At 47.8% G+C, this 26,818-nt stretch overlaps 1 protein-coding gene across 1 annotated transcript in view; it reads left to right on the forward strand.

Annotated features, from left to right (window-relative positions):
* The first annotated feature begins 824 nt into the window (after window positions 1-824).
* Window positions 825-26,818, forward strand: part of NAGK (N-acetylglucosamine kinase) — a 46,242-nt gene continuing 20,248 nt past the window's right edge. Inside the window, exons 1-6 of the mRNA XM_082243902.1 lie at window positions 825-898; window positions 2,303-2,387; window positions 4,981-5,079; window positions 15,803-15,944; window positions 18,485-18,595; window positions 22,470-22,582. Of these exons, the coding sequence (XP_082100028.1) occupies window positions 870-898; window positions 2,303-2,387; window positions 4,981-5,079; window positions 15,803-15,944; window positions 18,485-18,595; window positions 22,470-22,582 (579 nt within the window). The 5' untranslated portion in view covers window positions 825-869. The remainder of the gene's footprint in view (window positions 899-2,302; window positions 2,388-4,980; window positions 5,080-15,802; window positions 15,945-18,484; window positions 18,596-22,469; window positions 22,583-26,818) is intronic.

Here is a 26,818-nt window from a genome sequence, read left to right on the forward strand (position 1 = left end):
AGCGGTGGAAGGTGGTGGGAGGGGGGTGTGTCCCCTCTCGCTCCTTGTAATGACAGCCGAGTGGCTTCTCAGCCGCATCGGTTGTCATTTACAAGACAGCCGACGGTCGGCTATGGACGCCGGTACCGGGGTGATGCCTCTAGCTGCACGCATCACTCCGGTATAAGCACTTTCTGAAATATCGGTAACCTCCGGGGCCGATTCTGATATATCGGGGAAAGTGCATATTGGCTCTCGATATATCGGCTTTGCCGATAATCGGTCGATCCCTAGCATCCACATATGTAAACAGTGTTCAAACCACACATGTGAGGTATCACCGCGATCCTTAGAGTAAGAGCAATAATTCGAGTCCTAGACCTCCTCTGTAAATCTAACCTGGTAACCTGTAGATTTTTTAAAGTGTCGCCTATGGGGATTTTTAACTACTAATGTTTGTCGCCATTCCACAAGCGTGCGCAATTTTGAAGCATGACATGTTGAGTAGCTATTTACTCAGCGTAACATTATCTTTCACATTATAGAAAAAAATTGGGCTAACTTTACAGTTTTCTATTTTTTTAATTCAAAAAAGCAAATTTTGTTCGTAAGACCGCTGCGCAAATACGGTGTGATAAAAAATATTGCAACGATCTCCATTTTATACTTTAGGGTCTCTGTCTAAAAAAAAATATATAATGTTTGGGGAGTTCTAAGTAATTTTCTAGCAAAAAATACTGATTTTAACTTGTAAACAACACGTGTCAGAAATAGGCCCAGTCCAGAAATGGTTAACTAAGTGTTTACGTTGCAGCCATCACTTCCTGCTTCGCTCTGCAGAGTCAGCTGACATGAAGGTCACATGACCAGCCAGGGCTGGAAGAAGCAGCATGACCGCAGTGTATGGAGGAGTGGAGGGGTGAGATCTTTTATTTCCTGCTTTATAGATTACTTTTCTATTGATTTCCTATTATTGGTATTTTATATCAGAAACATTGGCGCAGGAAATCTGCGTCCTTTTCTTATCTGTGAATATATTCATATCCATGAATATAAAATCTCATCTCTTCCTTGTCCTCCCATGTAATAGAACATGAGCGCCTTCTTCCTCTTCTCTCTTCTCATTATCTGTCCGTTCCATCCTCATCACCTTTCCTTATTACTAATAATATTAATTAATTAATACAATATTATAATTAAACCTGTATATAGCACCGTCATCTCCCGTGGCGCAGTACAATCAGGGGACGGTAATGTAGTTTATTGCACAACAAATACTGCATACCAATAATAATATTATTATAATAACACTGTAAGCCCCCAGTTACACCAGTGCGACTTGCCATGCGATTTGACAGGTCCAAATTGCCATTTAGAACTGTCAAATCGCATGGCAGGTCGCACTGGTGTGACTGGGGGCTAATGGTGTTATTATAATAGTGATATTAATATTATAAGACATAATAATACATATATAATTATAAGACAAGTCGCAACCTATTGCCTGCAATAGAACCGTTCATATGAAAAAGGTTCCTGCACTACTTTTTACCGATTTCATAGCGACTTGTATAGACTTCTGTTGAATGAAGTCTCAAGACGCAATCAAACAGGCAGTGCAAATCGCCATTATCCTTTATTGGTACTCCAAAGACGATGCGATCCTGACACAATTGTCGCATAAGGCTACATACACACTTGCGTGACTTGTGTAGGCAATCAAACAAGCAGTGCAAATCGCACTGAAGTTGTGCGATTTCAAAGCCGCACTGGTATGAACGGGGGCTAAGGCTCCATACACGCTCTGTGATTTGGAATCTCAGGCAGAATCGCCGCGATTCTGCCCACAATTCCAAATCGTATGGCAATCGCTGAACGTGCAACACATGTTTTGCCACCATTATCCTTTTTTTTTACAGGTTACCAGTTTAGAGTTACAGTGGAAGTCTTGGGCTAGAATTGTTGCTCTCGCTCTAACATTCGCGGAGATACCTCACATGTGTGGATTGAACGCTGTTTACATATGTGGCCACAACGTACGCATGCGTCCGCTTATGCGTGCAGGGATGGGGGCTCTTTATTTTTTTTATTGTTTATTTTATTTTTTTATTTTTACACTTTCCCTTTAATTTTTACATATGTGGCCGCTACGTACACATGCACAATAAGCGGAGGTTAGAAGCTGATTGGCTACCATGCACAGCTGCACCAGATTCTGTGTGCACCAGTTTAGTAAATCTCCTCCAATGAGTCGGGGGTTGATATATGAGTATTACGGAACGTCTCCTTCATTCTGTGATGTCATTCTCTTCTCTCTGTGCAGTGGTGGGACTCACTCCAAAGCCGTGCTGATCGCAGAGGATGGGCGGATCCTGTGTGAGACGGAAGGCCCCTGCACCAATCACTGGGTAACAATGGGGGGGGGGGGGGTAATATCATCCTAGGAGATTGGTGTTCTCTGGATGTGTAGCTTGGATGGGTCCATGTATGGTACAGGGAGAGACAGGTCCTCTTTCAGACTTATGTTGAACTTCTACTGAGCCTGTGTGCCATCAGTCATTATAAAGGAGGCTGTAGGGGGGTACACATGTGACAGTGTTGGTGTGTAAAGAGTGTAATGTCTCCAATCTACGACGGTCACTGGAAGCATATCTCCACTCTCCAACAACTCCTATGGCTAGTCTACACTCTCTGACCATCTCCCGTATCATGTCTACACTCTCTGATCATCGCTTGTATCATGTCTACACTCTCTGACCACCTCCTGTATCATGTCTACACTCTACACTCTCTGACCATCTCCTGTATCATGTCTACACTCTCTGACCATCTCCTGTATCATGTCTACACTCTCTGACCACCTCCTGTATCATGTCTACGCTCTCTGACCACCTCCTGTATCATGTCTACACTATACACTCTCTGACCACCTCCTGTATCATGTCTACACTCTACACTCTCTGACCATCTCCTGTATCATGTCTACACTCTCTGACCATCTCCTGTATCATGTCTACACTCTCTGACCACCTCCTGTATCATGTCTACGCTCTCTGACCACCTCCTGTATCATGTCTACACTATACACTCTCTGACCACCTCCTGTATCATGTCTACACTCTACACTCTCTGACCATCTCCTGTATCATGTCTACGCTCTCTGACCACCTCCTGTATCATGTCTACGCTCTCTGACCACCTCCTGTATCATGTCTACGCTCTCTGACCACCTCCTGTATCATGTCTACGCTCTCTGACCACCTCCTGTATCATGTCTACGCTCTCTGACCACCTCCTGTATCATGTCTACGCTCTCTGACCACCTCCTGTATCATGTCTACGCTCTCTGACCATCTCCTGTATCATGTCTACGCTCGCTGACCACCTCCTGTATTATGTCTACGCTCTCTGACCATCTCCCATATCGTGTCTACGCTCTCTGACCATCTCCTGTATCATGTCTATGCTCTCTGACCATCTCCTGTATCATGTCTATGCTCTCTGACCATCTCCTGTATCATGTCTACGCTCTCTGACCATCTCCTGTATCATGTCTACGCTCGCTGACCATCTCCTGTATCATGTCTACGCTCTCTGACCATCTCCTGTATCATGTCTACACTCTTTGACCATCTCCTGTATTATGTCTACACTCTCTAACCACCTCCTGTATCATGTCTACGCTCTCTGACCATCTCCTGTATCATGTCTATGCGCTCTGACCATCTCCTGTATCATGTCTACACTCTCTGACCATCTCCTATAATATGTCTAAACTCTGACCATCTCTTGTAGAATGTCCATCTGCTGTCGTATTTTCTACATTCTCTGACCATCTCCTGTAACATGTGTACACTCTCTGTTCATCACCTGTCACTGTCTGTCCCCTTCTCTTGTAGCATGCCTACACCTCTCTAACATTTTCTGACCATCTCCTTTAACATGTCTATACCCTGTCCATTTCTTGTGCAATGCCTACCCTCTCAAACCATCTCCCATAGCATGTGTACGCTCTCTGACCATCTCTCGTAGTATGTGTACGCTCTCTGACCATCTCCCATAGCATGTCTACACTCTCTGACCCTCTCTCACAGCATGTCTACGCTCTCTGACTATCTCCAAAAGCATGTCTACACTCTCTAACCATCTCCCATAGCGTGTCTATGCTCTCTGACCATCTCCCATAGCGTGTCTACGCTCTCTGACCATCTCCCATAGCGTTTCTACGCTCTCTGACCATCTCCCATAGCGTGTCTACGCTCTCTGACCATCTCCCATAGCGTGTCTACGCTCTCTGACCATCTCCCATAGCGTGTCTACGCTCTCTGACCATCTCCCATAGCCTGTCTACGCTCTCTGACCATCTCCCATAGCGTGTCTACGCTCTCTGACCATCTCCCATAGCGTGTCTACGCTCTCTGACCATCTCCCATAGCGTGTCTACGCTCTCTGACCATCTCCCATAGCGCGTCTACTCTCTCTGACCATCTCTCACTTACTGTTGTGTCTACAGGACAGGAGTTATAGAAAAATCTCTTCCATGGCACACAGAATGTAGAACCCCCCCCCCCCCCTCCCCCACACAAAAAATGCTAAAAAAAATGGAATGGGAATGTGTAGACTGAGCTGTTTGGTTATAATCTGCTCAAAAATGGATTTATTGAAAATTCTTTAAAACTGTACAGTATATATAGGTGGGCAGATAGATCTAGGACAGCTCCCCCTTGTGGCGCATCTGTAACTTTCTCTGCTGAAAAACAATGTCAGTTCACAAAATAGACACAAGATGGTGCCAGATAATATCAAAACCAATGTGTTACGGTACATTACAGTGTATCTAAATCTATTTTTTTAAGATTGTGCTATCTATAGGTGCCATAAGACACCCCCTGACACTGATATGCACAGCAGTATACTGGAATACAGGCAAACATGTTTTATAGCAGCAATAGGTGCCAGGGGTTTAATAAATAACGCTGATTTTCTTTGGTCTCCTTGCAGTTGGTTGGCACAGACCGATGCTTGGAAGCGATCTATACCATGGTCACCGAGGCGAAGAAGAAAGCAGGACTGGACACTCAGGTCCCCATCCGGTGTCTGGTAAGAATCCTCAGAGACCACTAGAGGGCGCTCAGCATTGTCCAGGAACTCTGCCACATAAAATAACAGGAAAAGGATTTTCTTCTGTCATGCGTTGTGTATTCTTCCTTGCATCATGGTGTGCTCTGTGTATCTCTTCCAGATCTGTGCAGCAATCCAGTGTGAGACTTCCTGTAACAAAGACCGCTCACTGCTGCTGTCTCTTCTTGTGCAGGGTGACTGGTCTTGCCTCTGCCCCCTCCCCCTTGTAGTTTTCTGCAGGCAGTCGGTAGTGGGTGGAGTCTGTTGGGCTCCTCCCACAGCTCTGCTGGCTGCACAGACAAATGATGTCATTGTTACTTTTACAAGCTAATACCTGGGCTTGCAAAGACATTTGATGCAGAGGGAGGTGCTGACCAGGAAATCTAAAGGTACAATATGGCACCATGCAAGAAAAGCGTTAATCCGTCATACAAATAGTACACAGAAAAAAGGCCAAATGACTGGTGATGGGTTAAATAGATGTATTAAACAATGCAGTTAAACATTGCATAATCAACTAACAGGCAACCAAAAACTTTTTGGGATACTGTTCTAAATAAAATAGCACATGGCCTATAGGACGGCAATAAATTTAGCTGTAGCAGTGCTGACCCAAACTATATCTGGTGCAAACAGGGTAAAGTATTGGCATCTACTAATCAAACATAATCCAAGAAAATAAAGGTCCTCTTGTGCACACTATGCATACAGCCCCAATAGTAGGTGGGTATATGCGTTCCTAACTAAGGGGTACCCCTGTGAGTGCTAAGTACCTGGCATCTAACTGTTAGTGTTGGCTGGTTTTCATTGGGGCCCTTCTGTTAGTGATGCACGTGTAATTGACAGTTTGTGTGTTCAGTAGATGGCTAGTGGGCTGCTAATTAGGGCGGGGGGGGCTCTCTTGCATTAACTATGTCAGTGTTGAGGGCTGGGACTAGGGGTGGGCAGAAGGGGAGGCTGCCCTGGGCACTGTGGTAACATGTGAGTTGAGGGGGCGCTTCCAGGAGATTAGGGGGATTTGTGTTGGGAGGGGGAAGTTGGAGGGTGTGTGCTAGGCAGAGCTGTCTTTTTAATATTAAATGGACCCTGGGCAAACATTTTCTTGGGCCTTCCCAAATTCACTTATCAACTATTTACAGGCAGTGCGGGCTAAAGGGGCAGCTGCTTTGGGACCCACAACAATGATTGGGCCCGGGGCAGCTGCCCCTTTTACCCTGTGTTAAAGACGGCCTTGGTGCTAGGAATAGTGTTTTGGGGGAATTTGTGTTGGGAGGTGAAATGGAGGAACGGGATTTGTGATAGCGGTGGATTTGGGGATTTGTGCTAGAAGAGGTGATATGGTATAGGGGGGAGGAAATTTGTGCTAGGAGGGGATATTTTTTTCTTACGTCCTCTGACAGTCGCCGCCCACTCATACAATCTGCACGTCTGGGGTAATGGCCTTCTCAACAGGAGTAAGCTAGGCAGAAGATTTTGTTAGAATATTCACAGAAACTTTGTATAGACACACCTACAGGGGGCCGTCCCTCTGGTCAATACCCCCAGCTAGCCTCATTCCCAATCCAGTTTTCTGCTGCCTAGCTTAGGAATAGGCTGGCTTTTCCCTGGCTGGGGCTGCGGTCTCAGCTTTTTTCTTTTTATGTTTTCTCTCTGGAAAAGTGTTTTTTTCTTTTAAAAGATAGCTTTTTATTTGTTAGTCGGACTTCGGAAGACTACATCGTTTGCGGAGCTGGGAATCGCACTGGTTATTCTAGAGCCTTATGGAATCCCAGCCTGCCATCGAGCATTAGCAGGTTCGTGGTACGCCCAGGCTTCGCAAACGACTATGTCCCTGACCTCAGGGTCGAGCCTGCGAAGTTGCTATCTTCGCCGGGATGTCTCGACTGCGGTACGCCCAAGTGTTGCTAGCGACCCCTTCGGCTGACGGCACCCCCACTCAGGTTGGGAGGCTTCCTGTCATAGAGCGGTACCCATGTTTTCGCTGGACCGGTGAGTACCATGCTACCCCTCTGTCTCTGGCATTGTCTGTCGGGGTGTGTATGTGGTCCCTCTGTTTTATGGGGATGGCAGTTCGGTATGGGTTCTGTAATATCCCCCTCATGTCTGTAGGTGCGGTCCCTGTGTGTCCCTTCCCGGTCCCTGTGGGGGTGATGTGGCGGTTCCACCGCTGTATGGGGGGTTGCGGGGGTCTCCTATGTCCCTGAGGTGCTTGTGCAACTATTTGGGGAACAGTACATGGTGTGTGGGGGCTGCAATCAGCGCGAAACTGCGTGGCCGCCATTTTAGGTGTGGGCAGGCTGTTTGGCCTCATAGTGAGGGCAGCAGCCATTTTCTACTATGCTTTTGGCGCCGATCGGGCGCCATATTTAGTGTGGGCAAAATGTCCCTATGTGGACAGCGGCCATTTTCCCAGAGCTTTAGCCATAGACTTGTATTGGCAACCATTTTTTTGTGGCTCAGGGCTGTTTCTGCCTCTAGAGGCGTGAGGTCACTTCCTCTTTCTTCACCTTCAGATCGTTCAGCAGCGTGGGGCAAGTATAGCACACTGTGGGGGCTTTTACTGTATTTCCTGGCCTGCATTCCTGCTGGCATTCATTTTTTGCAGTTTCCTTTAGCACAGGACTTGCTCTCCATTTGCGGTGGGGACCGCGGAAATCGCCAAATTAAAGGGCCAGCGTCATTTAAATTGAGATTGCTTTTATGAAGTCCTAGGATAGCAAATTCCCCCCCAGATCTGATAGAGGGTTCAGGTACTCCTGAATCCTCTGCTATAGTCTCACTTACTGCTGCGCTTGCAACTTTAGCGTCAAAAGTGGATTTGTCGATGTCTGACCGGGCTTCTAAGAAAAGGCCTATGCCCTCTCAGTCTTCTGATTCAGAGCCAGATTTGGTTGCCACAGACAGCTTACCCCCCTGAAGGTTCTCAGTCCTCTCAGTCGGATGTGGAAGAGGAGGATTCCTCCTCAGGATCAGCACGGGACCGCGCTGCGGTGTCTGCGCTTATTAGCTCTGTTAAAGACACTTTAAATTTGGATGATGAGCCCCACCTGTTGGGTAAGCGGTCTTCCTTTGGGACCCGCAAAGCCCAAAAATCGGGTCAGGTTTTTCCTTGTCCCGAAGAGTTTCACGAAACCATGAATGAACAATGGCGTCATTTAAAACGTAATTTTGTGGTGCCAAAGAGATTTCAGTAGCGTTATCCCTTTGCGGATCCGGTGGATTCTCGCTGGACTGTGGCTCCTAAGGTGGACCACACTGTGTCCAGGTTAAACAAGGCCACTTTAATGCCCGCGGAGGATTCTCCGGTGTTTAAGGACCCGGTGGATAGGCGGGTGGAAATTCTTTCCCGCCACATCTATCTGGTAGCGGGTTCCTTGCTGAAACCCGTGTTTGCTTCGGTAATGGTCTCTCAGGCTGTTGTGGAGTGGGCCAAGGCACTTAAACGCACTCTGATTGCTGACTCCGCCTCTCCTGCTGCTCTGGAGTTGGTGGATCAAATGGGTCAGGCTGTTTTATACCTGTGTGACGCAGCCTTAGATCAGGCCCCTTTAGTCGCACGACTTTCAGCGGTCGCAGTTGCGATTCGTCGCATCGTTTGGTTAAAAAGCTGGTCCGCCGACCAGTCTTCCAAGAAGACAGTGTCTGACATCCCTTATGCGGGGAGTCGTCTTTTTGGGGACTCTCTGAATGAACTGGTCAAGAGGATCACTGGGGGCAGGAGGACTCTGTTGCCCCAGGTGTCCAGGGATTCTTTCGTGCCTTCAAGGCACAAGACAAAGGTAAGTCCTTCAAGGCCTCTAGTGGCCAGAAGAAGCCTTGGGCGAGCAAGTCAAAAGCCGCTCACACTGGCACAGCGGCTCAGTCCGCCTCGGCCTGAAGGGGCGCCCTCACCCATTTCAGGGGTGGGGGAACGTCTGCGCTGTTTTCCAGAACCTTGGCTGGCCAAGATTCAGGACAGGTGGGTTCAAGAACTCATTCGGTCAGGGTACAAGATCGAGTTTCGATCTTGCCCAGCAGACAGATTCTTTCCCTCAAATCTTCGTTTAACCCCCGATAGTTTCCGGGATCTCAATCGGGCGGTTTAGGATCTCCTCACCCGAGGGGTGATTGTCCCGGTTCCACAGCGGGACAGGTTTCGGGGTTTTTACTTGAATCTGTTCACAGTGCCCAGAAAGGAGGGCAAGGTGCGTCCGATTCTGGACTTAAAGTTTCTAAACTGCTTTGTGTGGGTTCAGAAGTTCCAAATGGAGTCCCTCCGGTTGGTGGTGGCATCCCTGAGTCCAGGGGATTTCCTTGCTTCCATCGACCTCAAGGATGCGTATCTACACATCCCTATTTACGAGAGTCGTCAGAGGTATCTCCGATTCGCAATAGCGGAGGAGCACTCTTAGTTTGTGGCATTGCCTTTCGGCCTCGCTTCGGCTCCAAGGGTTTTTACCAAAAGTTTTGGCTCCTGTTCTAGCCTTGTTGCGGGTACAGGGGATTGCCATTCTCGGTAACCTGGATGATTTCCTATTAAGGTCGAGCTCCAGTGTCTCACTGTTGCGCGATCTGTCAATCACGGTTCAGATGCTCCAGGAGTTCGGGTGGACCATCAATTTTCGGAAGTCGACTTTGTCCCCTTCTGTTCGCCTCCCTTACCTGGGGATGATTCTGGACTCCGCCCAGGCGAAGGTCTTTCTCAGGCCCGTCGCAACAAGGCAGACAAACCAAGCAATTGCTTGGGGCCCCGAGCTGGCCTGGGGCCCCAAGACAACGACTTTGTCAGTCATCTATTTCTCCCGGATATAAAATGTACAGGGGCGGACTGAGCGGTCGGGCACTTCGGACGTGGTGTATATGACGGACGAATCAGTGGACGGAGGGGAGGGGAGGGGAGGGGCCCGGCGCTAATTCAGTGTGAGGAGGGGAGCTGGGGAGGGGCCCGGCGGCAGCGGCGCTGCTTCTGTGTGAGGTGGGGAGGGGCCCGGCGGCCGTTGCTGCTTTAGTGAGAGGAGGAGGGGCCCAGGCTAGCGCTGGATTTCCATTGCTGATGGTGTCCTGTGTGCGGGGGCATGTCGGCGTCGCATACTGACGTCGACGTGCCCCGCCTCCATCGGGTACGACGATCCAGTACAGAACTTCAGTGGATTCCTGCGATTGTCTTCTTCAACAAGCCCTTCATCCATCCATCCATGGCAGCGGTTTCATTGTGAGTAGTTCTTGTGGCCTGAAATCCAGCTCCACTCAATGGTCTCTCCTGTGAGGAATGATGTGTACATACATTTGCATTATCCCACACAATTTTAATAAAAATATATGATTCATATATTTTTATTAAAATTGTGTGGGATAATGCAAATGTATGTACACATCATTCCTCACAGGAGAGACCATTGAGTGGAGCTGGATTAGTTGCTGATGCCTTGCAATTTGCAAAGGAGTTCCCTCTTCCTCAGATCCCCTGTTTCTGTTTGATTTGTGAGTAGTTCTTGTAACATATGGCCTTTATGTGAAATCCAGCTCAACTCAATGGTCTCTCCTCTGAGGAATAATGTGTGCATTTGCATTATCCCACAGAATTTTAATCTATATTAATAAAAGGCAAGTGTCCCTGCGTCCAGAAATTCCAGATTCCCTGTGTCCGTGGAAATGCGCTACTGCGCATGTGCCACAGGACAGCCGTTGGGACTGGGGGCGGGCACTGACCTGTGTAGGCTAGGGGGAGCTCCTCGGTGTCGGAGGCCGGATGTTGGGGGTCACCCCCGATAATGGTGCGGTGTGAGGGCCGTTGTACTGCCGATAGTTTCAGTAGCCACCGTTCGGAATTAGTATGTGCTGGGGAGGCGGGAGGCGGAGTTCCGATCAGTGGCCACCCGGCGCCAACATGTCACTGCGCATGTGCCGCTGCTCGGTAAAAGCCGCACGCGTTCGGCTATTTCCAGGAATAGCCGAACGTTTTCGAGCTTACCCAAGCGGCGACGCATACGCAATGACGTGTTGGCGCCGGGTGGCGCCATTTTTAAAATCGAAGGCCACTGATCGGAACTCCGCCTCCCCAGCACATACTAATTCCGAACGGTGGCTACTGAAACTATCGGCAGTACAACGGCCCTCACACCGCACCATTATCAGGGGTGACCCCCAACACCCGGCCTCCGACACCGAGGAGCTCCCCCATCCTCCCCAGCACATGTCAGGAACAGGTAAGTGAGACTCCTCCACTGCTGCACTGCCTGCCATTATGCGGGGCTGCAGGCATACTACAAGAGATGCAGCGCTGCAGGCATGGTACTCCTGCATTCCCCTGCAGTATGCCCGCAGCGCCGCATTCCCCTGCAGTATGCCCGCAGCGCCGCATTCCCCTGCAGTATGCCCGCAGCGCCGCATTCCCCTGCAGTATGCCCGCAGCGCCGCATTCCCCTGCAGTATGCGCGCAGCCCCGCATTCCCGTGCACCATGCGCGCAGCCCCGCATTCCCCTGCTCCATGCGCGCAGCCCCGCATTCCCCTGCTCCATGCGCGCAGCCCCGCATTCCCCTGCTCCATGCGCGCAGCCCCGCATTCCCCTGCTCCATGCGCGCAGCCCCGCATTCCCCTGCTCCATGCGCGCAGCCCCGCATTCCCCTGCTCCATGCGCGCAGCCCCGCATTCCCCTGCTCCATGCGCGCAGCCCCGCATTCCCCTGCACCATGCGCGCAGCGCCGCAATCCCCTGCACCATGCGCCGCTCGGTCAGCTCTGCGTGTGTCTCTGTTGCTAGGGCAACAGGGACACTATGTGCAGAGCTGGCTATGTCATGCGGCTCTCGCGTTGTTAGAAAAAAAAAGAGATAAGCGAGAGCCGCTCAGTCAGCCATATGTTCTAGCGCCCGTTAATTTAACTGGCTTAATGTCTAGTAAAAATATATGAATCATATATTTTTCATATATTTTTATTAAAATTGTGTGGGATAATGCAAATGTATGTACACATCATTCCTCACAGGAGAGACCATTGAGTTGAGCTGGATTTCACATAGAGGCCATATGTTACAAGAACTACTCGCAATCAAACCGAAACCGCCAGGGATCGCCAGTATGCGACGCCGACACGCCCCCGCACACAGGACACCTTGGAAATATATATATATATATTATACCTTTTAGCTGATAAAAAAAAAAAAAAAGGCTTTGCGTGTGTGCGGGGGGTCGGGGGGGCCTCCATGTCCATTTTGCTTGGGGCCCCCAAATTCCTTGAAACGGCCCTGATCTTTCTTTCCGGAGGACAAGCTCTGGATCCTGCAGGACGAGGTCAGGTCCCTCAGGGACAACGAGTTCTCCTCACTTCGGACCTGCATGCGGTCCCTGGGCTTGATGGTGTAGGCTTTTGAGGCGATCCCATTTGCACAGTTTCACACGAGATCTCTTCAAGCGGAGATTCTGGTCCGGTGGGACAGACATCCTCAGTCTTTGGAAAGGAGGATTTCTTTGAGCCCCCAAGTCAGATCGGATCTCCTGTGGTGGCTCCAGTCTCCGGCTCTGAAGGAAGGCAAGTCCTTTCGTCCGTTGCTATGGACTGTGGTCACCACGGACGCCAGCCTGTCGGGCTGGGGTGGAGTTCTGGGCAAGTTGTCTGCCCAGGGCACTTGGTCAGAGGGGGAATCCTCCCTGCCGATAAATGTCTTGGAACTGCGGGCAATCGGGCTCTGTTTGCTCCGTTGGTCGGATCGACTTCGGGGCTGCCCAGTACGTGTCCAGACGGACAACGCGACTGTGGTGGCTTACATCAATCACCAAGGGGGCACCAGGAGTGCCCAGGCGGCCAAGGAAGTGGCCGAGATTCTGTCCTGGGCCGAGACGCAGGTCCCAGGGATCCCGGCAGTTCACGTACCAGGTGTGGAGAACTGGCAGGCGGACTAGTCGCCAGACCCTGGACCAGGGGGAATGGTCCCTCCACCCGGAGGTGTTTCAGATGCTGTGTGCGTGGTGGGGATCCCCAGACGTGGATCTGTTCGCGTCTCGTCTCAACAACAAGGTGGGAAGGTTCGTGGCACGTTAGTGTTGCCTTGGCATCAGTAACGGCTGATTTATGCCTTTCCCCCGATTCAGTTGTTTTCCAGGTTCCTTCGCAGGTTGGTCTCAGAACCGAGGTTGGTGATTCTGGTGGCCCCAGACTGGCCGCGCCGGTCTTTGTACGCGGACTTTAATGCAACTGGTCGTCGAGCCTCTCTGGCGGCTCCCGCTAAGAGACGATCTTCTGTCTCAAGGGCCCATCTTCCATCCTGCTTCACAGTCGCTGGCTTTGATGGCGTGGCTGTTGAAAGCCAGGTCTTGAGAGACATAGGTCTCCCGTAGGCGGTCATTCCTACCTTGCTCAAGGCCAGGAAGGCCTCCTCAGGTAAGATTTACTATCAAACCTGGAAGGCTTATTTCGCCTGGTGCGAGTTGCAGGGGCTCCATCCGCGCTCCTTTTCGGTGGCGAGGGTGTTAGCCTTCCTGCAAACTCGTGTGGAGCAACGTCTTGCGCTGACCACTATTATGGGCCAGTTGTCTGCGCTGGCCATTCTCTTTCAACGTCCCTTGGCGTCAAATTCCTTGATCCGCACCTTCATTCAAGGGGTGCGTCATCTGGCTCCCCCTAGGAGGGCACCCTTACCACCTTGGTACCTGAATTTGGTTTTGTCCGTTTTGCAACGTCCTCATTTTGAGAACATTCGGGGAAATTCCTCTGCCGGTGCTGTCACGGAAAGTTGCCTTTCTGGTGGCGATCACGTTGGCTCGCAGAGTGTAGGAGTTGGCGGCCCTGTATTGCCGCTCCCCCTATCTGGTTGTTCATAGGGATAAAGTGGTCTTGTGACCTCATCAGCCCTTTCTTCCGAAGGTGGTTTCAGACTTCCATCTCAACGAGGACATTGTCTTACCTTCGCTGTGTGCGAAGCCTAAGCATCCTAAGGAGTTTGCCTTACATTCCTTGAATGCGGTACGGGCGATCAGGGTTTACCTGTCGTCTACTGAATCCTTCAGAAAGTCTGATTGTCTTTTTGTCCTTCCTGAGGGACCTCGGAAGGGTACGGCTGCGTCTGTGGCAACCATTTCCAAATGGATCAGGCAGACGATTGTGCAGGCCTGTTCAATTAGGGATCAGGTTCCACCTTTCCCTGTCACAGCGCACTCTACCAGAGCGAATTAGTGCGTCTTGGGCCTTCCGCCATCAGGCGCTGGTGACTCAGGTGTGCAAAGCGGAGACCTGGTCGTCCGTGCATACCTTTACAAAATTTTACAAACTTGATGTCTTGGCATCAGCGGATGCCTCTTTTGGCCGCAAAGTTTTGAGTGCGGCAGTGTCTTAGGGGAGACAGGGTAGTTTTGGCCTATCTCCTCCTGTTGGGGGTTTTCCCTTTTTGTTTTGTTTTCCTGGGTTTTCGCTCCTGTTGAGCTTTCTTGTTGCCCAGTGTGTTACCTTTCTGGTTCAGAAAAGGTTATTTTCTCTGATCTGGGTGCTGTGTTGCCTTTTTTGACGGTTATGTTTTTCCCACCCCTCACATCTACACTGCTTTGGGACGTCCCAGACGTGCAGATTGTATGAGTGGACGGCGACTGTCAGAGGACGTAAGAGAAAATTTTTGTAAGAACTTACCGTAAAATTATGTTCTCTGAGTCCTCTGACAGTCGCCGCCCCCCACCCCCCTTTAGGGGTTTGTAGATCTCTATACTGCTTGCTACCAAACTGAATTGGAAATGAAGCTAGTTGGGGGTATTAACCATAAGGACAGCCCCCTGTAGGTGTGTCTATACAAAGGTTTTGTGAATATTCAAACAAAATCTTCTGCCTAGCTTACTCCTGTGGAGAAGGCCAATACCCCAGACAAGCAGATTGTATGAGTGGGCGGCGACTGTCAGAGGACTCAGAGAAAAGGATTTTACGGTAAGCTCTTACAAAAATTCTATTTTTTTGATTTGTGCTAGTAGGGATGATTAGGGAGTATTTATGCTAGGAAGGGAAATTGTGGGTTTGGGGGGGGGGGGGGGGGGGGTTGTGCTAGGAGGGGGGATTGGGGGAAGAATTGGTGCTGGGAGGGGGGATTTGAAGTGGGGGGGAGAAAATTTGTGCTTGGAGGGGAAAATTTGAGGCGTAGAAGGTTTGTGCAAGGAGGGGGGATTTCTTTGGGGGGGGGGATCTGGAGAGGGAGTATTTGAGCTTGAGCTTGGATGGGGGGGGGGGGGGGCAAAAATTTAGTGCTGCCAGGGAAGATTTTTGGGGAGGTGGGGGAATATATGCTTAGGGGTTAAACATGCAGATTAGTGCTCAATTTTTTATTTTATTTTTTTTTGGGGGGGGGGGGGGGGTGGATTTTCGCTGACACATAATGCTCATACATCTTTGGGGGGTGCAGTTTGGTATGTTTGGGCTGTAGATGACCTTGTCCCGGCATTGCACAGATGTTCAGCTTACCCCTCCTGGTATACAGATCACTTGGTGGTCAGCATTCCTCTGAAGTCGGGTCCCACAAGGCTCAGTCTCTCTGCTCGGATGTAGGCAGACAGGGACACGCAGCACGTCCACTCTCTCTGCGACTGTCCATTTGGTGTGGCTGCGACAGGTCCAGAAACAGGTCCCCTCTGCAATAGACCCCGATCTCTCCATACATGTCCACTGCACCCCATCTATAAGGAGAGCAGCTCTTTGCTTATTGTCCATTTTATACCAATATTCATATTATTCCTGTCCTCCGATTCTCCGCAGGGTATGTCTCTGAGCGGTGGGGAGCAGAAAGAAGCCATCGGGAAACTCATCGAAGAGCTGAATCAGCGCTACCCTCAGCTCAGCGAGAATTACTACATCTTCAATGACACCATAGGTGCCATAGCGACGGCAACAAAAATAGGTAACGTCTCCACGCTCTCTGATACAGCTAAATACCATATCCAGGTTTTTATCTCTAACGCATCTGCTGTGCATTCATTGCCTCATGGTTCCTGGTAAACTGCAGGGCATGCACGGTGCAGCACACAGCAGGCTCAGGAAAGGGGGGCTGTTTGTTGAAGACATTGCGGGACTGCACCACGACTGTGAGCCAAGCGATTGGCTTGTGGGAGATCATGTGTCGGGGGGAGGGGGGGGGGGCAGAGTGCCGCAGGGAAGGCTATATGTGTATATATACAGGTGCATCTCATAAAATTAGAATATCATCAAAAAGTTCATTTATTTCAGTAATTCAATTCAAAAAGTGAAAATCATATATTTTATATAGATGCGTTACACACAGAGTGATATATTTTAAGCATTTCTTTCTTTTAATTTTGATGATTATGGCTTACAGATAGTGACACCCCAAAATTCAGTATCTCAGAAAATTTGAATATTATGTAAGACCAATTAAAAAAAAGGATTTCTAATACAGAAATGTTGGCTTACTGAAAATTCTGTCCATGTACAGTATAGTATGCACTCAATGCTTGGTTGTGGCTCCTTTGACATGAATTACTGCATCAATGCGGTGTGGCATGGAGGCGATCAGCCTGTGGCACTGCTGAGGTGTTATGGAAGCCCAGGTTGCTTTGATAGTGGCCTTCAGCTCATCTGCATTGTTGGGTCTGGTGTCTCTCATCTTCTTCTTGATAATACCCCACAGATTCTCTATGGGGTTTAGGTCAGGCGAGTTTGCTGGCCAATGAAGCTCAGTGATACCATGATCATGTGACCAGGTATTGGTACTTTTGGCAGTGTGGGCGGTGCCAAGTCCTGCTGAAAAATGAAATCAGCATCTCCATGAAGCTGGTCAGCAGAGGGAAGCATGAAGTGCCCTAAAATTACCTGGTAGAGGGCTGTGCGGATTTTCGACTTGATAAAAGACAGTCACACAAGTGTGAAAGAGGCCTAACTCTCTGACCTGGGACCAATATCCCGACCAGTTCTGATTCTCACTTGTCAGCATGACAGCCAGGTAACTGGCATTTTCAGAAAGAGGTCAGTACTGGCAGACACACATTGCTCCTGGGTCCTATAAGGCAGTGGTCCTCAACTCCGGTCCTCGGGGCCCACTAACAGGCCAGGTTTTAAGTATTACCTTGGGGAGATGCAGACTAGAATACTGCAATCACTGAGCAGCAAATGAGATCACCTGTGATGTAATTTAGTTATCTTGCAAACCTGGCCTGTTAGTGTGCCCTGAGGACCAGGGTTGAGGACCTCTGCTATAAGGGATCTACGTGTTGGAAGTCATTTAAAAATGAGATCCATATCTAAAGGTAATGAAGGCAGATCTGGGAATATTAATATATACACTCACCACACACTTTATTAGGCACACCTGTTTAATTGCTTGGTAATACAAATTGCTAATCAGCCAATCACATGGCAGCAACTTCATGCATTTAGACATCTAGACGTTGTAAAGACGACTTGCTGAAATTCAAACTGAGCATCAGAATGGGGAAGAACGAGGATTTAGGTGACTTTGAACATGGCATGGTTGTTGGTGCCAGACGGGCTGGTCTGAGTATTTAAAAAAACTGCTGATCTACTGGGATTTTCACCCAAAACCATCTCTCGGGTTTACAGAGAATGGTCGAAACAGAGAAAATATCCAGTGAGCGGCAGTTGTGTGGAGGAAAATGCCTTGGGGCTGTATTCCTCCCACGGACCCCAACCATGGGGCTGTATTCCTCCTAACGGACGCCAACCCTGGGGCTGTATTCCTCCCACAGATACCAACCATGGGGCTGTATTCCTCCCACGGACGCCAACCCTTGGGCTGTATTCCTCCCACGGACGCCAACCCTTGGGCTGTATTCCTCCCACGGACGCCAACCCTGGGGCTGTATTCCTCCCACGGACGCCAACCCTGGGGCTGTATTCCTCCCACGGACGCCAACCCTGGGGCTGTATTCCTCCCACGGACGCCAACCCTGGGGCTGTATTCCTCCCACGGACGCCAACCCTGGGGCTGTATTCCTCCCACGGACGCCAACCCTGGGGCTGTATTCCTCCCACGGACGCCAACCCTGGGGCTGTATTCCTCCCACGGACGCCAACCCTGGGGCTGTATTCCTCCCACGGACGCCAACCCTGGGGCTGTATTCCTCCCCCGTGTACCAAAGAGGAGACCTTGTTTACTTCCATTGACACCAGGACATTTGCTACTCCTTCTGGCCACAGTTGCGCCTCCCCAAAGTCTGACAGACAGTAAATTGGCCCTTTGGTTAGAATGTTTTGAGACCCCTGCTGCACACCTTTCGTGAGACTTTTTTTGTGTTTGAAAGTTGCCTATCATAAGTTGCTGTAGTACAAAACAGAAACTTGGCCCTTCACTGCCAGATCTAACCTATTTGGCATCCAAATAGTTTGAGCCACAGCCTCTAAAACTGCACATCACTTCTATTTCTTTGTCATCCTTGCTGAATCCTCCTTCCTTTATTCTTTCAGGTGGTGTGGTCCTGATCTCCGGCACTGGTTCCAACTGCAAACTAGTGAATCCTGATGGCACTGTAACTGGCTGTGGTGGATGGGGGCACCTAATGGGTGATGAAGGGTCAGGTAAGTAACATAGTAGGTGAGGTTGAACAAAGACAATAGTCCATCTAGTTCAACCTGTGTAGGTGTGTGTGGCCGTAATCCTCTCTCATAGCCCTGAATGTTCTGATCCTTGAGATGTACATCTAAGAGTCTTTTGAAAGCCACCATACTTCCCGCAGAAACCACCTCTTGTGGTAGAGAATTCCACAATCCTGTAGCCCTAACTGTAAAGAACCCCCCATGTTGCCTGACGTTAAAACGCTTCTCTAATCGCATTGTATGCCCTCTAGTCCTCATGCAATCCTTCCGACTGAATAGCTTTTTTTCTATGCTGAGATCACCATTGAGATATTTATAAATTGCTATCATGTCCCCTCTCAGGTGTCTCTTCTCCAGGGAGAATAAATCGAGCGATTGCAGACGCTCTTCGTAATTAAGGTCCTCCAATCCCCTAATTAGTTTAGTTGCCCTTCTCTGGACTCTCTCCAGCTCCAACACATCCCTCCTGAGGACCGGCGACCAGAACTGGACAGAATACCCCAGATGCGGTCGGACCAGAGTTTTATAAAGTGGAAGGATTATAGTCTTATCTCTGGAATACATCCCTTTCTTTATGCATGCTAATATTCTGCCGGCTTTGGCAGCTGCCGCTTGACATTGCTTGCTATTGCCTAATCTATCATCAACCAATACTCCCAGATCTTTCTCCATTTTTGATTCCCCCAAAGGTTCCCCCCCCTAAACTGTATTGTGCTTTTATGTTTTTAGTCCCCAAGTGCAAAACCTTACACTTCTCCACAACTGGAGGAGCCTACACTAAGCCCTGACTTCAACCCTACTGAACACTACAGAAGTACTTCTGTGTCAGTATATAATCCTAAGTTTTCATAACTGTACAATAAATTAGATACCCTTTATCACCAAAGGCTTGTGGACAACCATATTTATATGAGCTTTTTGGACATTCTATTCCAAAACCATAGGTATTGATATGGAGTTGACCCTCCCCCTCCCCACCATCTTATGGCTAGAATAGACTCCACTCCTCTCTAAAGGCATTCTATTGGATTTTGTAGAATGCCTGCAGGAATGTGTGCTAAATTTCAACCCAAAGATCATTTGTGAGGTCAGGTACTGATGTTGGATGAGAAGACCTGGTTCATCCCAAAAGTGTTGAGTAGGGTTGAAGTCAGGGCTTAGTGTAGGCCCCTCCAGTTCCTCCACACCAAGCTCATCATACTATGTCTTTATGGAGCTGCCTTTGTACATGGGGTACAGTCATCCTGGAACAGAAAAGGTTCCTTACCCAAAAAGGTGGAAGTGTGCAGTTGTCCATAGTGTCTTCGTAGGTTGTAGCATTACCAGTACCCTTCACCGGAAACACCTGAACTTCATTATTTACATTCACATACTTTCGAGCTTTTAGTCAGGTTTTATGGTCAGCTGTTGACAATCCTTTTGCCCATATAATGTATACAGGTCCCTCTCAAAAAATTAGCATATTGTGATAAAGTTCATTATTTTCTGTAATGTACTGATAAACATTAGACTTTCATATATTTTAGATTCATTACACACAACTGAAGTAGTGCAAGCCTTTTATTGTTTTAATATTGATGATTTTGGCATACAGCTCATGAAAACCCAAAATTCCTATCTCAAAAAATTAGCATATTTCATCCGACCAATAAAAGAAAAGTGTTTTTAATACAAAAAAAGTTAACCTTCAAATAATTATGTTCAGTTATGCACTCAATACTTGGTCGGGAATCCTTTTGCAGAAATGACTGCTTCAATGCGGCGTGGCATGGAGGCAATCAGCCTGTGGCACTGCTGAGGTGTTATGGAGGCCCAGGATGCTTCGATAGCGGCCTTGAGCTCATCCAAAGTGTTGGGTCTTGCGTCTCTCAACTTTCTCTTCACAACATCCCACAGATTCTCTATGGGGTTCAGGTCAGGAGAGTTGGCAGGCCAATTGAGCACAGTAATACCATGGGTCAGTAAACCATTTACCAGTGGTTTTGGCACTGTGAGCAGGTGCCAGGTCGTGCTGAAAAATGAAATCTTCATCTCCATAAAGCTTTTCAGCAGATGGAAGCATGAAGTGCTCCAAAATCTCCTGATAGCTAGCTGCATTGACCCTGCCCTTGATAAAACACAGTGGACCAACACCAGCAGCTGACATGGCACCCCAGACCATCACTGACTGTGGGTACTTGACACTGGACTTCAGGCATTTTGGCATTTCCCTCTCCACAATCTTCCATAGGGTCCGGTCACCTCTTCTCGTTGTGCAGCGTTTTCTGCCACACTTTTTCCTTCCCACAGACTTCCCACTGAGGTGCCTTGATACAGCACTCTGGGGACAGCCTATTTGTTCAGAAATTTCTTTCTGTGCCTTACCCTCTTGCTTGAGGGTGTCAATGATGGCCTTCTGGACAGCAGTCAGGTCGGCAGTCTTACCCATGATTGCGGTTTTGAGTAATGAACCAGGCTGGGAGTTTTTAAAAGCCTCAGGAATCTTTTGCAGGTGTTTAGAGTTAATTAGTTGATTCAGATGATTAGGTTAATAGCTCATTTAGAGAACCTTTTCATGATATGCTAATTTTTTGAGATAGGAATTTTGGGTTTTCATGAGCTGTATGCCAAAATCATCAATATTAACCACTTAAGCCCCGGAGGATTTGGCTGCTAAAGGACCAGGGGTTTTTTTGCGATTTTTTACTGCGTGACTTTAACGGACAATTGCGCGGTCGTGCGACGCTGTACCTAAACGCGTAATGGCGGCGATCTGCGATTTTTTTTCGGTACTGCGACATTGCGGCGGACAGATCGGACCCTTGACTGACATTTTTGACACTTTTGGGGTTACCAGTGACATTACTGCAGTAATCAGTGCTATACATATGCACTGTTACTGCAAAAATGACACTGGCAGGGAAGGGGTTAACTTTATTGGACAGGGAGGGGTTAAGTGTGTCCTAGGGGCGTGCTTTCTACTGTGTAGGGACATTCCTATTGGTGTAAAAGCAAAGATCAACCGTTCTACATAGTAGAACGGTCAGATCTTTACTTTTACACAGGGAGAACTGACAGGCAGCTTGTTTACACAAGCTGCTCTGTCTTTCTCCCTTCACAGGAGCGATCGCAGTGTGACTGGCGGACATCGAGTCCGCCGGTCACACGCACTGACTTGCCTGTGAACGAGCCGCGGCGGGCGCGCGCCTCGGCGGGCGCGCGCCCGCCCGCGATAGGCTCGCAAGTCAGTGACAGGCGAGTGACGTACCGATACGTCACTCTGCCTGGCCGGGGCTGACCGCCGCAGTATATAGTCGTGCGGCGGTCGGCAACCGGTTAAAACAATAAAAGGCTTGCACTACTTCAGTTGTGTGTAATGAATCTAAAATATATGAAAGTCTAATGTTTATCAGTACATTACAGAAAATAATGAACTTTATCACAATATGCTAATTTTTTGAGAGGGACCTACAGTATATAGGTCATAGGGGGGAAGTAATAGCAGTCCAATGTTAGTGAGAGGACAAAGAAGCCCAAAAGGGAAAAAAAAAGCCCCAGGGACAGTGGTCAGTGGATGGAATAGCCAGGTGACATTGACACTGGAATGCAGACACCATGCACAATGGAACCTTTAGGGCAGGCATGGCAGCTTCCAAATTGCAAGATTGGCCTGCAGGTCCAGGTCTACGTAGGTCATTTTACAACTATCCCATATACAGTAGATAAATATTGCATTCAGCTATCTACTGAAACGCCAAATCATCCTATCCCCCGTCTGCAGAAACTATTGCTTTATTGCAGTTAGGATTATTCATGTTATCCTTGGCCATTGTTCAACAAACATTACTGCACTACTGCTATCATTATCTTCTTGCAGCATACTGGATATCCCACCGAGCGATGAAAACTGTGTTTGATGCCGTTGACAACCTGGTGGCACCACCTTGCGACATCAGTTATGTGCAGGAAGCCATGTTTACTTACTTCCAGGTAGCTTTTTTTTTTTTTTTTTTTTTATAATAGCTCACCATAAACTATACAATCTAAATGTACAATCTTTTAGATTTACCAACCACTATGTGGTGTAAAGACCTGGATACAAAGTGATTGTAATGTTTAGGATTACAGTCTTAAAAGATGGTTTGCTACATTTTTAAAGAGATTATTATACAACCAGATTGAAATGTTGTATAGCCACCCCTGGATCCCGCAAATTCTGCATGGCAGGCTTGTATGTGAATGTGCGTCCACTGGATATTTAGGCAGTGGCATGGTCTTTGGCAAACCCAGAACATGGGCTCATGGACAAAACATGGTATTACCCAACAAATATATGTGGCTTTTTATTTTCAGCGCGAACGCCGGGGAGTGCCGTTCCCGTGCTTCCAGCACTAAATGCATGCAATGGCAAGGGGTGCTGGGGTCTGATGGAGGGTCTACTGACGCTGGCTGCTGGGATATCTATTGTTGCTGGTGGAGGATCTTTTGTTACTGGGAGGTTAATTGTTGCTGGAAGGGATCTACTGTTTAGGGAGAGGTCTACTGTTGCCCGCTGCTAGAAGATCTGTTGTTGCTGCTAGGGGCCTATTGCTGCGGGGGATCTATTTTATTGTTTTTCTTGTTGTCATTACCAAATTCCATACAAATTACTTAGCACTACAAAATGAAACCTGACTCTATATTCTCTAAAAGGGGTCGTACTGGGAGCTGGGTAGGGAGTGGAACCAAGTTGGTGCTCAGAGGTGGCTAAGGGTGGAACCAAAGGTCAGTGCCCGGAGGTGGGTAGGGGGCGGAGATATAAAGTGACTTAGAAGGGGGGAGCTAAGGGTGGAACCAAAGGTCAGTGCCCGGAGGTGGGTAGGGGGCGGAGATATGAAGTGATTAGAATATATATATATATATATATATACACACACTGCTCAAAAAAATTGAAGGAACACTTTGAAATCACATCAGATCTGAATGGGGAAAAATATAATTGCTGGATATCTATACTGGTATGGACTGGGTAATGTGTAAGGAAGGAAAGGATGCCACATCATTTGATGAAAATGATCATCCTACAGAGGGGTGAATTCAAAGACATCCTGAAAAAAAATGATTCAGCAGGCTAGTCCATTTTACTGAAATGTCATTGCAGCAAGCAAAATGATCCTCAGTAGTTTGTATGGCCCCCACGTGCTTGTATGCATGCCTGACAACATTGGGGCATTCTCCTAATGAGAGGACAGATGGTGTCCTGGGGTATTTCCTCCCAGATCTGGACCAGGGCATCACTAAGCTCCTAAATAGAGTGAGGTACAATCAGGTGGCATCAGATGGACTGTCCCAGAGGTGTTTCTATTGGATTTAGGTCAGGCGATCGTGGGGGGGCCATTCAATGGTATCAATTCCTTTATCCTCCATGAACTGGCTGCATACTCTCACCACATGAGGCCGGGCATTGTTGTGCTCCAGGAGGAACCCAAGACCCACTGCACCAGTGTAGGGTCTGACAATGGGTCCAAGGATTTTATCCCAATACCTAATGGCAGTCAGGGTGCCATTGTCTAGCCTGTAGAGGTCTGTGCGTCCCTCCATGGATTTGCCTCCCCAGACCATCACTGACCAACCACCAAACTGTTCATGCTAAACAATGTTACAGGCAGCATAACGTTCTTCACGGCTTCTCCAGATAATTTCATGTCTGTCACATGTGCTCAGGGTGAACCTGCTCTCATCTGTGAGAAGCACAGGGTGCCAGTGGTGGACCTGCCAATTCTGGTGTTCAATGGCAAATGTCAATCAAGCTCCAAGGTGGCGGGCAGTGAGCACAGGGCCCACTAGTGGACGTCGGCCCTCAGGCCACCCTCATGAAGTCGGTTTCTGATTGGTCAGAAACATTCTCACCAGTGGCCTGCTGGAGGTCATTTTGTAGGGCTCTGGCAGTGCTCATCCTGTTCCTCTTTGCACAAAGGAGCAGATACCGATCATCCTGATGGGTTAAGGACCTTCTACATCCCTGTCCAGCTCTCCTAGAGTAACTGCCTGTCTCCTGGAATCTCCTCCATGCTCTTGAGACTTTGATGGCAGACACAGCAAACATTCTGGCAATGGCACGTATTGATGTGCCATCCTGGAGGAGTTGGACTGCCATTCCTGTTTTGGAGGTCATCTCCTCGTTGCCCATATAGTGTACCTGTTGTTAATTTCATTAACACCAAAGCAGCTGAAACTGATTAACAACCCCCTCTGCTACTTAACTGACCAGATCAATATCCCAGGAGTTTAAGTAACTTGATGCTATAATACTCTGAATAAAAGTAATATGTAAATATAATATATTAAATTAATTCTAAATACATTTTTGAGCAGTGTATGTATGTACGTGTGTATATGTGTGTGTATATATATATATGTGTGTGTGTGTGTGTGTGTGTGTGTGTGTGTGTGTATGTATATATATATATATATATATATATATATATATATATATATATACACACACACTATATTACCAAACGTATTGGGGAACATGAACTTTAATGGCATCCCAGTTTTAGTCTGTAGGGTTCAATATTGAGTTGGCCCACCCAAGTTTTAGGAGTGTGTCTATGGGAATGTCTGACCATTCTTCCTGAAGTGCATTTGTGAGGTCAAGCACTGATGTGGATGGGAAGGCCTGGCTCTGCTCGAATTCATCCCAAAGGTATCAGGTTCAGGTCAGGACTCTGTGCAGGTCAGTGTGAGAAGTGAATATTCAAATAAGTTCAAATAAATTGTGGTAAGGAAGTTGCTCGTTGTAAAGTGTGATAAACACCTGCATGAATAAATACAAATCAAATAACCGCGCTCCTTATTATATATATAAATCAATTCAAATTATATGACATCGCCATAGTGGTAAGTTAGAATAAACAAACAATCTACAAATTCTAAAAATTAGTGTGAAATGAAAGTCCATAAATATTCCATTATAACTAGTGTCCATTGTGAATAAAGAAAAGTGTCCTCTCCACTGACATGCAGATACTCACCAGAGTCTATTGACCCCTATTAAAGGGAGTCACATTGCGCATAAGAGATATACCCAAACGATCACAGGTTGGTCACCATAAAATGAATCCAGAATCACTGCTGACATAAATCTGATTTCCAAGTGGAACTGTACTTCAACACTCCAATATTACCATATGAGAGTAGGAAGGGAGAGAGGAGAGGGCTCTCATGGCGTAGTAATTAAAATCATTTATTAAAAATCAATAACGCACTTACATCTGAAAAAAACAAAGATTAGCATTACAAGGTAGTGGGAACGCCGGGTTTGCATGCCACGTGCGCTCCAACTACCGGAAATGCTGTATCCCGAGAACTCCACCCAACGCTGTTTTGTCAGCCCACGTCTGACGTCATCACGTGATGTCCAGCAGTAACTTCTACCCAGATTTTCCGCAACACTCTTTAGCAAGAGTTTTACAGATGCTCCTCCTAGACAGATCTCCTTCAGCCTAGCTCCTTCTAGATATCCCTCTGATATGGGCCGCAACCTCCTACTCTGGGATGGCAAGCCCTGATCGCCGGTTCCCAACCCGCCATCCCAGGGCATCAGCATTGTGAATGGAGCCGTTGTAGAGGTATTAAGCAGCTGCGGAGCACAGCGGCAACAGCTGATGTTTCCTGTATAGCACCGACTCCTGTCACAGGTGGAGTGACACCAAATGCTTTTTGCCTAGGACAGTAAATGACTCTGATACCTGATTGGAAGACTGGTATTAACCACTTTACCACCGGAGGATTTTGCTGTCCTATGTCCAGGTCACTTTTTGCGATTCGGCACTGTGCGACTTTAACTGACAATTGCGCGGTCGTGCGATGCCATACCCAAGCAAAATTTACATCCTTTTTTTCCCACAAACAGAGCTTTCTTTTGGTGGTATTTGATCACCTCTGCGATTTTTACTTTTTGCGCTATAAAGAAAAAAAGAGCGTAAATTTTGAAAAAATAACAATATTTTTCACATTTTTTTTATATGAAATTCCCCCCAAAAAAATGTAAAAATCAAAATGTTTTTAAAATTTTTGGCCAATTTTTCTGCTACCTATGTTTGGTAAAAAAAATCACAATAAGCGTATTTTGATTGGTTTGCGCAAAAGTTATTGCGTTTACTAACCAAGGGAAAGATTTCTGTCAGTTTTGGCGTTTTTTTATTTTTTAACGAGTAATGGCGGCGATCTGCGTTTTTTTTT

The sequence above is a fragment of the Pelophylax lessonae genome, assembly GCF_965119305.1.
Source record: "Pelophylax lessonae genome assembly, chromosome: 1".
NCBI lineage: Eukaryota > Metazoa > Chordata > Amphibia > Anura > Ranidae > Pelophylax > Pelophylax lessonae.